Here is a 9264-nt window from a genome sequence, read left to right as displayed (position 1 = left end):
CGCTCATGCTCTTACGCACTCACTTTAATCATTCAGTGATTCCATCTTTCAGTAACCCTTCATTGATTGTGAGCTGGTCAGCCAGCCACAAGGGCTGAATTTTCAGTCACTGTGAAAACGCTCCGCCACCAGCCAGGCCCCGTGCTTCTCGGGTCCGGTGTAACCCGGGTCCCTCATGAGTGCTGCGTAGGTGCGATGTGGGCTTCCAAGTGCCTCACGTCCCTGGCAGGTGACTAGACTTGCCCATGCCTGTCAGGTCTCTCCTCTGAGTCACATGCATGTCATATATGTGCCACATGTTTGAAGTCCTTCTAGCCTCTTCCTCATAGCAGGGCTGATAATGCTAATCGCCAGGAGCCAAAGTTCACAAGGTGAAGCGTCATAAACACCCGAAGCTGCCTGTATTCCCAGGGAACTGCTCTCCACCATGGACAACGCCCACGCACGCAACATGAACACTCCCTTACGACGGGCCAGCTCCAGTGCACTGTCCGATGCCAGCCATTGTTACCAGCGTGGCGACTGTGGTCTGACCCTAGATATTATCTACACAAAGAAAAAAGAGCTGCACACAGGAGGCATGTATGGCTGTGCTGTATTTACAAACTGAGGTCGCAGGCCACTGGTCTGCAATTTGCTTTTTCTCTGTAACAATAAACGGACATCGAGCCAGGTTGTTGCTACAGATCCACTTTTTTTTCTTCCTGTTAAGAATTGCTTTTTATTTATTATTATTTTTTCTTTTCGAGAGATTATTGCTGTTGGGCACATGTGCTCGCCACTAAGACTGAGAGACAGAAAGTGAGAAATCACCCCCCAGGGGATGGCAATGCCAACATCCCTTCTCCTCCATTCTCCTCTTGGGATCGTGGACATGCATGCATACATGCCCAATTTGAGTTTCCAACCTCCAGGTGCGGGACTCAAACTGTGGTCAGCCATGTGGGAGTCCAGCAATGTAACCATTACGCCATCTGTTGGTCCCAATTATTATGTTTTTAGTAATTATTTTATTTTTATTTATTCATTCATTTATTTTTTAATTTGACCAGAGAGAGACAGAGGTTGAGAGTGAGAGAGAGAGGAAGTAAGAAAGCAAGCCACCAGATTCAGGACTTGAACCCTGGTCACCCATGTAGGAGTGTCCAGCGTCTTAACCACCACGCCACCTGCTGGTCCCTGGTCCCGGTTATTTTAATATGCTATCAGGCACGTGTGCTCACCAGAGACAGGGAGAGAGGGAAAACGAGGAAGTAAGCTGCCAGGTCTAGGACTCGAACCATGATTAGCCATGTGGGAGTCCAGAGCCTCAATCACCATGCCACCTGCTGTCCCCTCCACTTTGATCTTTTTAAAGGCTACATAGCGTTCACAGTATGGATGTACTTTGCTTATTTAACAGCTACTGTTGGTGGACTCTTAAGATGTCTTGATTTACACACACACACACACACACACACACACACACGCCACTGCCCCAGCCCAGGCTACAGTGTTGTGACAGACATCCCTATGAGTGTTTTTATACGAGCTTTTCTGAATGCTGTGTCCTAGAAGTGGAATTACAAGGCCACCTGCAATTTTAATGGCTGCCCCATGCCAGGCACGGCGCCTCACACGTGGAGGACCTTTGGGAATATCTGAGGCACAAATGAATAGCACTGACGGCCCTCTAGGAAGGCCACATCATTTCCAGTCTCACCAGTGGCCAGGAGACCGATACGAGTGGTCCCAGCAATGCCGGACTTGAGAACGGTCACTCTCCTTCAGGCCACCCTGCTGCTGCTGGGAGGAGTAAAGGCCCCACGTCATCGCCAATGAGAGGACGGCAACGTCCAGGCAAAGGGGACCCTCCTCTTCCTCTTGCAGGTCTCCAAAGCCCATTGCTCAACATCCTCCCACCATGGCACCATGGGCAACCACTGGGCAATGTCCGCTCGGGACTTCCCTGTCTGGAGCTAACCACATCCACACAAGCACTGCGCTGTCCTTCTGCCACCCCCGCCCTGCCCCTGACACTGAGGAAACGCCCACTTAACAGTCGGACTCACTCTCCCACTGCCAAGTCTGGTACTGCATGGTTGGCACCAAACTCTTCTTCCCCAGGGCCCTGTCTCCACCAGGAACCCCCAAACCACGGCCTCTGCTCCTGCCATGTTTGGGGCTTCCTGTACATCTCCCCACTCCTGGCCCTGCCACCTGCCCGGTCCTGATGCCCCAAGGATTGGTATTATTGGGAGAGTCCTGGGGGAGGCACCCCCCACCAGCACAGCAGGCAGCAGGGCCAACGCCATGTCAAGGCCTTCCAGCGCTCTACTGGGCCCGCTGCCTGGAGAGAGCTGGCAGTGAGTGGCCCGGGGCGCAGTGCGAAGGCGAGGATCAGCGCGGAGGTGCCCAGTCCTGCCTGAGCCCCCCAAAACGGGCACTGGCTGGAGTCCCCCTCGCTCTGCAGCCCCTGTGGGGCTCCCTGCTCTGCCAAGGCCCCCATTGGGGTTCGTGCTCAGTGAGGCTCTCCCAGGAGCAATGGTGAATGCCTCCTTCCTTGCAGGGGTTAACTCCACCGGTGGGGCTGAGTAGCAGCACCCCGGAACCTAGGGACCTAGCAGGGCTGGAAGAGGAGAGCGGGAGGGGCCACCTCCTGTCACCTCCTGTCCTCTTGCAGGAGATCCCAGGGTGGATCAGCTCAAGGTCTCCCTCACAGAAGCCCAGCCCCACCCAGCCCCTCCCTCAACCTCCTCCCCGGCCTCCTCCTAGTACGTCATTTCCAGCCGGTCTGGTCCTCTGCTTCATGGACCCAGCCCCTCCCAGACCACTTCTCCCCAGCTCCTGGTGAGTCAGTCCGGGAGCTCAGCTCTGGGTCATGTCTCTTTTATCAAAAAGGGTGAGCAGGGGGGGCCAGAAAACAGTCACTCCCACCCCATTCGCAGGCTCTCATCACCCGAGTCCTTGAGGACCTGGAAATCCAAGCCTCTCCCCGCAGTGGCCAACGGTGAACTGTCCTCTTAGAATGGCTATCAGAATGGCTTCTGGAAGGCTCGTCAACGGCAGGACTGTGCCCAGCGATCTCCCCGCCCCCGCGCCCAGCAGCGCCTGGACTCCCCTCCCTGGACCCCTCCTCGCATAGCCAGAGGCAGACGCAGCCACAGTCAATCGGGTTTAGTGAGCACAGGAGCCTTGTGCAGGGGGCGGGGCACAGTGGGGTCCTGGCCACGCAGGCAGGACTGGAAGGTGGCTCAGAGATCATCTGGCCCAGTCTCCCACCAGGACAGAGCGTCCCCACATCTCAGAGCGGGCCGTCCAGTCGAGATGTGCATACCTCCAGGAGCGCTCCTCTGTCCAACACCTCCAACTTTTGGTATTTTCGTCTTGGCAACCCCTAACGTGAGTTGAGGGTGTGGGCAGATATTGTTGTTCCCATCCAGCCCTCCGGACAAGAGAGGCAGCTGTCATGGAACAAGGGTGGGAAAAGCAATAAGTTAAATCCAGGGTGGCCAAAGATGTGGCAAGGTGGGCGGGAGCGTTCCAGGAGTCCCAGAAGTCTCTGGCTTGATCCAGGCCTTGAAGAGGAGGCTGCTGACGGCAAGATGCCAGGCTGGAGGTGGCTCAGAAGGTCGGGTTGTCAATGCCCCTCCGTGCCCCAGTGTATTCTTCAGGCCTGAGGCTGTAGGGAGGTGGCGGCTCTGTAGGGGGCAGGCCCAGGGTGGGCTTCAGAATAATCTGTAGGGGGAACCAGCAGTTAGCGTAATGGCTATGTCGCTGGACTCCCATGTAGTCGACCGCAGTTCGCGTCCCGGCACAGCCACCACCCGCACATGCCGGCTGAGGCAGGATTACTAGGGAGGGGGTGACAGGCCGGCTACAGCTCCCCCAGGCCCAGAGGCCTGGCACACGGGAGCTTTCCCAGCGTCCCTGTGGCTCTAGCAGTCCGGATGATAAGAAGGTACAGCCGCCAAGGAGCAGAGTACAGAGTGGGGCAGAGATACCCACCTCGCTGTAGGGAGGTGGAGGCTCAAAAGTGGGTGCCATGACCCTCTCTGGGGGTGCCGTGGGGGCCACCCCCAGTGTATCCTTCAGGCCTGAGGCTGTAGGGAGGTGGCGGCTCTGTAGGGGGCAGGCCCAGGGTGGGCTTCAGAATAATCTGTAGGGGGAACCAGCAGTTAGCGTAATGGCTATGTCGCTGGACTCCCATGTAGTCGACCGCAGTTCGCGTCCCGGCACAGCCACCACCCGCACATGCCGGCTGAGGCAGGATTACTAGGGAGGGGGTGACAGGCCGGCTACAGCTCCCCCAGGCCCAGAGGCCTGGCACACGGGAGCTTTCCCAGCGTCCCTGTGGCTCTAGCAGTCCGGATGATAAGAAGGTACAGCCGCCAAGGAGCAGAGTACAGAGTGGGGCAGAGATACCCACCTCGCTGTAGGGAGGTGGAGGCTCAAAAGTGGGTGCCATGACCCTCTCTGGGGGTGCCGTGGGGGCCACCTCTGGGGGTGCCTGGTGCTCCATCATGAGATTCTGTTCCGGCTCTGTGCAGTTGCGACAGAAGCGCTTAGCCAGGCCGCAGATGCACAAGAGGGGTATGATGACCAGGAGGATGATGATGAAGATCCTGGGGTAGAGACCGTCAAAGTCACCTGAGTCCCCAGGCCGCCTGGCCACACTGCATACCCTTGGTCTACACCCAGCCCTCACAGGACACCCATCCTAGGTGGGTCAGGCCCTCCCGTGGACTGTGCCCTGAGTCTTACCTAAAGGGGCCGGAGAAGAACTCATTCTCCTGGCAGCAGCCTTCTCTACAGCATTTAAATCCTTTGGGGCAGGTGCTGGTTGGGGACAGACAGAGGCAAGGAGAACGTTGGCACCAAGGTAGAGGCACAAGGGTGCCAGCCTTCCCAGAACACACCCATCTGCTCAGGACACGAGTCGCCTGGCAGTGGGGTGCTCCGTCACCCTGAGCTCAGTGGGAGGAACATGGGCTGGGACCCGGGACCGTTCCAGGCTCATCTCACAACCGGCCTGTGCGCTGGTGCCAAGGTACGTTCCATGCTGGGTCTCACTCTCCCCTCGGAAGTGGGCAGATCGAACAGCCCGGGGAGGCCTGGCAGGTGCAGGCACTGAGGCTGTACTGCTTCAGCATCTCATCTGACTGCGAGGTGTAGAGAAGGAGGGCGTAGAGGAGGGCCAGGAGCTAACTGGGGGGAGTGAGCGCTGGCTGGCACCCACGGAGTGTGAGGCGGGCAGGGACGGGGCCTTCTGGGGCCTCCCTGCACTTCCCGCCCCAGCGTCTCCTCACCGTGCTCCGGGTTTCCTGGCATTTATATTTAGGCTCAACACGGACCGCTTGCCCACCTCCCATGCCCCAGAGCAGGGATACCTGGGAGTGCAGTGAGGAGGCTGGGGATGAGGATACCCCCCAACCTAAAACCAGAGCCCAAGCAGGAACTCCCCCTGGCTGGCTAGTGGAGGGGGGCAGGGGGTCGAACCTCTCTTTCTGGGTGTGGGGAGTAGGGCTGGCTTTTTGATTGGAGCAGGAGTAGGTGAGGACGATGGATGAGGTCCTGTCCACTCCCCACACACTCACACACGAGCGCACACACGCATGAGCACACACACATATGTACATGCGCATGGGCACACACAGCAGGAAGATGGTAGGGCGTGATCTGGCTATCTCCCCTCCCCCTCCCAGATCAGAAGTTACAACTGAAGTTGCAGACTTACAAGAAACCACAATTGGCTGCAGCCTGTGGAAGAAAAGAGGCCGAGGTCAGTGGTCATGAACTGGGGTACCAGGTGCCGCCCCGTCCCTCACGGCCAGCAGGCTCCCGATGCACTTGGCTTCTCCCCCAAGCCTCTCCCTCTCTTCTACCATATCCAGGTCAGGGATTGGAGGCTGGCTGACCCTCCTGGCCCTCGAGGGTTCCTGTGCTCCTTCCTCTCCTCGCCACACCCCCCACTTGGACCCCCCCCACAGGCTCATCCCTGGTTGTAAATACAGCCCTCTCTACCCCTTCCAGTGCACCTGATCCTCAACTCTCCTCATCCCCACCCCATGCTCCGTCACCCCTCCATCACTCTGGCACTGCAGCCACGAGGCCCCTTCCTACATGCGAATCTGATCACCTAATAAGCTCGCTGAAAACCCCAGAGAGCCGCAGCCCTCCTCCCGTTCACTCCCTCCCTCCATCCCTGCTGTTGCAAACACACTTGTGAACACTTCTCACCATCAACAGCAATGCAGTGTATCTCAGCCTTCCGTGCAAAACTTCCCCCAGGTGTCTACGGGCTGGCTAGCACCACCCTCCCCAGTTGCCTTATTTTAAATCACACCCATTCCCCCAAAGCATTCCGCTCCCCCTTGTGTGCTGGATTTTTCTTTAGGGCTCTTCTCAACAGCTGACATACTTTATCATTTACTTTGCTGGTAACTGCCCGTCTGCCTAGTAGAACGGAAACTCCAGCAGGGCGAGTGCTGGAAACACATCAAAATATTTGCAGCGTGAATGAATGAGCATTCATTGATTACTTGGTTTCATTTCATCCTGGCCATTCCCAGACTGCACTCCGCCCCAGCTTCCTGGGACAACCAACCAGGGCTCAAGAATAGGAAGTCAGCTTTGGCAAGACCACCATTACTTTTTTAAATCACTATTTACTTAAAACAATTAGAAAGTATTTCAATTGTTAATCATAGCCATAAAGATAATATCAATGACAGCCAATAATATTTGGGGTGATTCCCCATTTTCATGCTCAGTACCAAGCTGAGAACCTTTCCTTCACAAGCTTTGTCCTTTGGTGGGTACAGAGGGAGGAATAAACTTCTGCAGGTTGGCCCAGAGAGGGTGTGGAGTCTTCCAAATCAAGCAGCACACAGAGGCAATTATAGAACTGGAGACAAACTGCGGGGTCTGGATACTTGGTGTCTCCCCTTCTCATCTCAGATCCCACCTCTGTCCCTCCTCTCCCTCCTCCTGGACCCCAGGTGAAAAGTGAAGGATAATTAACAGTTTTAGTAAGTTAGTCTCATTCCTGTTTGGAAGAGGGAGGAGCTCTTCTACCAGATTCCACATCCCCCTGGCTCCCCATTTTAACCAAGGATTGGTCTTGTCTGGGGTGGTTCAGGGCCTGGGTGTCAGACTGATCTTGGGTGGCCTCAGCTCACTTACTTGTGACTTGGGGACATTAACTGTGCCCATCCCCTGGGGTTGCTGGGCGGAATCAACAAGAGGATGCTCAGCCTGTACTGGTAGAAACTGACCTCTGATGACAGAGAGCGAAGATCCGCTCAGCTCACCCGTTAACCTGGGCCTGGAGAGGAGCTCCCTCCAGCTGCTCTGAATGGTCAGTGCAATTGCGTTTACATGTTCTGTGCTGGGGACTAACCTGGGATTTCCCCGGGGTTATCATAAACAGAAGGAAGTTTAAAATGCGCATTCCCGACCCATCCCAGTGTGCGGGACAATCTCCCATCTCTTATAGTTTCTGTGGGAGGAACGGGAGGGTGAAGGCTACTCCAACTCTGCCTCGTCTCAGAATCACAGGTCTCAGAGCACCCCAGCCTTGGGCCTGCCAGCCAGGTCAGACTCTACCACAGACTAGAGTTCTACGCCCAATCTCAGAAGATATGAGGGAGCCTCCTCTCCCCTGGGGCATAAGCAGGAAAACACTGCCCCAGAGAAGGCTGCGACATCCCCAAGGTCACCCAGCACTGGAGGAACAGAGCTGGGGAGAGGGGCTGGCCCACAGCCCCAGACCACACAGGCTTGCTTTCTGACACAGACAACAAGGAGCTGGGCAAGCCCAGGCTAATATGGGGGTCAAAGTCCCCATTCCTGCAGAGGCACCAGGTGTCAGACAAGTGGTGGGGAGAGCGGGGATCCCACCGGGCATCCCTCCACAAAAGGCGAAGGAACCCAGGCTTTCCCAGGGCCTCCCTCCGCCGCCCCCTCCTCCTCCGCGAAGAGAAAGGAAGTTGCTAACTGCTGTGGTCAGGAGGAAACCTTGACAATGGGAGGTGGTGACCAGGCTCCAGAAGCAGGCCCCTGACCCACAGGGTAGGGCCGATCGGCTTAACAGACTTACTTCCCAAGCTCTCACCTGTTGGAGGCCGGCCAGCAGGCTGAGCAGCAAGGAGGGTGCGAGGCTGAGGACCCAGGAGTAGGACATCCTAGCACGGGGGCCACTGAGCTTCCGTGTGTAGGGGGAGGAGGGAAGAGGCGGAGCCGCGACCCCTCCCACTTCTTTCCACCTATGGGGCCTCGCCCGATGGGGGCGGAGCTAGTGCACCTGGGATGGGCCCAGACTAGGGGTAGCGAGAGGGAGAGGAGGCTAGGGCAGGGGAGACGGAGGGGAGGGAGAGAGGTCTTGGGTTTTGGAAATTGGAAAAGTGATGAACCGATTTTAAAAATCGTCGGGTCAGCTCAAGATTATTAAGTTAGGCTTTCCTAACACCCAGCTCCTGCACCCCGAAGTGCCCCAGAGTGCAGGGAGGAGTGCTGCGCCAGGCTGGGAATGGCTCAGGGAGTGTGGAAGGAGCCGGACCGTTGGCGGTCCTTTCTCATCTGCACTTCCGGGGCTGGCAGGGTGGGGGGCAGATTAAGGAAGAGGGGAGGCGAAGGCGCAGGAGTGGATTTGTGAAGGGCCTGCGTGTGTGTGTGTGTGTTTGTGTGTGTGTGTGTAGGGGAGTGTCACCCCATTGTGTTTGGCCAAGGAGAGAGGAAGGGAGCGGCAGGGCCGATTTCAAAGTGACCTGAGATTGCGGGTGTGGGGGAAGGCGGAGCAGGAGCTGGGCCCTGGTACGTTCGTGTCCCCTACTCAGGAGAGGTGTTGGTACATTTCCTCTCCTGGACTCCAGGGGAAATGGAGTCCCCCAAACCTCAGAGACCTGCCCTCGGGTCCGAAGCTGAGGTCGAGCGGCGGCCAGGCAAGCCGGAGCGCGGCGAGCAGGCCCATCCGGATTCCTGGAAGGACCCCTCTGGGCGAGCCGGCCCGGGAGCTGTCGGATTCCGACCTCGGGGCGACCGCGGGGCCGGCCCTGGAGCTAGCGGTGCGGACGGGGTCCAGCCGGCAGGTGGCAGCATCGCCCAGCGCGGGGTGCCCTGGGCGCCCAGAGGGGCGCAGGCTGGGCCTGACAGACATTTTTTTCCTGGCGGGTGGGCGCGGTGGGTGGTAGGTTAGGGTGAGCCAGGAAACGCATGGAGACTGGGCTGGAGGTGGGCAGGTGGAGGCCGGACCCCTGAGAGACGGTGGGTGGGGCGCTGCTCCCT

The 9264-nt window shown here is 57.6% G+C and overlaps 1 protein-coding gene across 5 annotated transcripts; it reads right to left on the bottom strand.

Moving 5' to 3' along the window:
* Positions 1-2719: 2719 nt before the first annotated feature.
* TMEM92 (transmembrane protein 92) lies at positions 2720-9010 on the bottom strand. 5 transcript variants are annotated; one of them, XM_027767341.1, is made up of 6 exons: positions 8081-9006; positions 5717-5739; positions 4744-4818; positions 4478-4604; positions 3988-4056; positions 2721-3717 (listed from the first exon to the last, which is right to left on the bottom strand). In XM_027767341.1, exons 1-6 carry the CDS (start codon positions 8162-8164, stop codon positions 3604-3606), a joined length of 492 nt encoding a protein of 163 aa, XP_027623142.1. In that variant the 5' UTR covers positions 8165-9006; the 3' UTR covers positions 2721-3603. The 5 variants fall into 5 exon arrangements, with proteins under 5 accessions (XP_027623143.1, XP_027623142.1, XP_027623141.1 ...); XM_027767340.1 differs by lacking the exon at positions 3988-4056 and adding an exon at positions 4077-4138 and having other exon boundaries at positions 2721-3655; positions 4409-4604; positions 8081-9003; XM_014583231.2 differs by lacking the exon at positions 3988-4056 and adding an exon at positions 4077-4138 and having other exon boundaries at positions 2721-3655; positions 4409-4604; positions 8096-8993.
* Between the last annotated feature and the right edge of the window lie 254 nt (positions 9011-9264).

Source organism: Tupaia chinensis, unplaced genomic scaffold (assembly GCF_000334495.1).
Source record: "Tupaia chinensis unplaced genomic scaffold, TupChi_1.0 Scaffold144171_2, whole genome shotgun sequence".
Lineage (NCBI taxonomy): Eukaryota > Metazoa > Chordata > Mammalia > Scandentia > Tupaiidae > Tupaia > Tupaia belangeri.
Note: the sequence above shows the minus strand (reverse complement) of the source record. Positions and strands in the feature narration are given on the sequence as shown.

What these genes read in the sequence shown, in the direction of transcription:
- TMEM92 (XM_027767341.1), bottom strand. Translation starts at nt 8,164, where the DNA reads ATGTCCTACTCCTGGGTCCTCAGCCTCGCACCCTCCTTGCTGCTCAGC. An exon ending in TTCTTCTCCGGCCCCTTTAG is followed by an intron (nt 4,605 to 4,743) that starts GTAAGACTCAGG and finishes TCTCTACCCCAG; the next exon opens with GATCTTCATCATCATCCTCC. An exon ending in AGCACCAGGCACCCCCAGAG is followed by an intron (nt 4,057 to 4,477) that starts GTGGCCCCCACG and finishes GATACACTGGGG; the next exon opens with GTGGCCCCCACGGCACCCCC.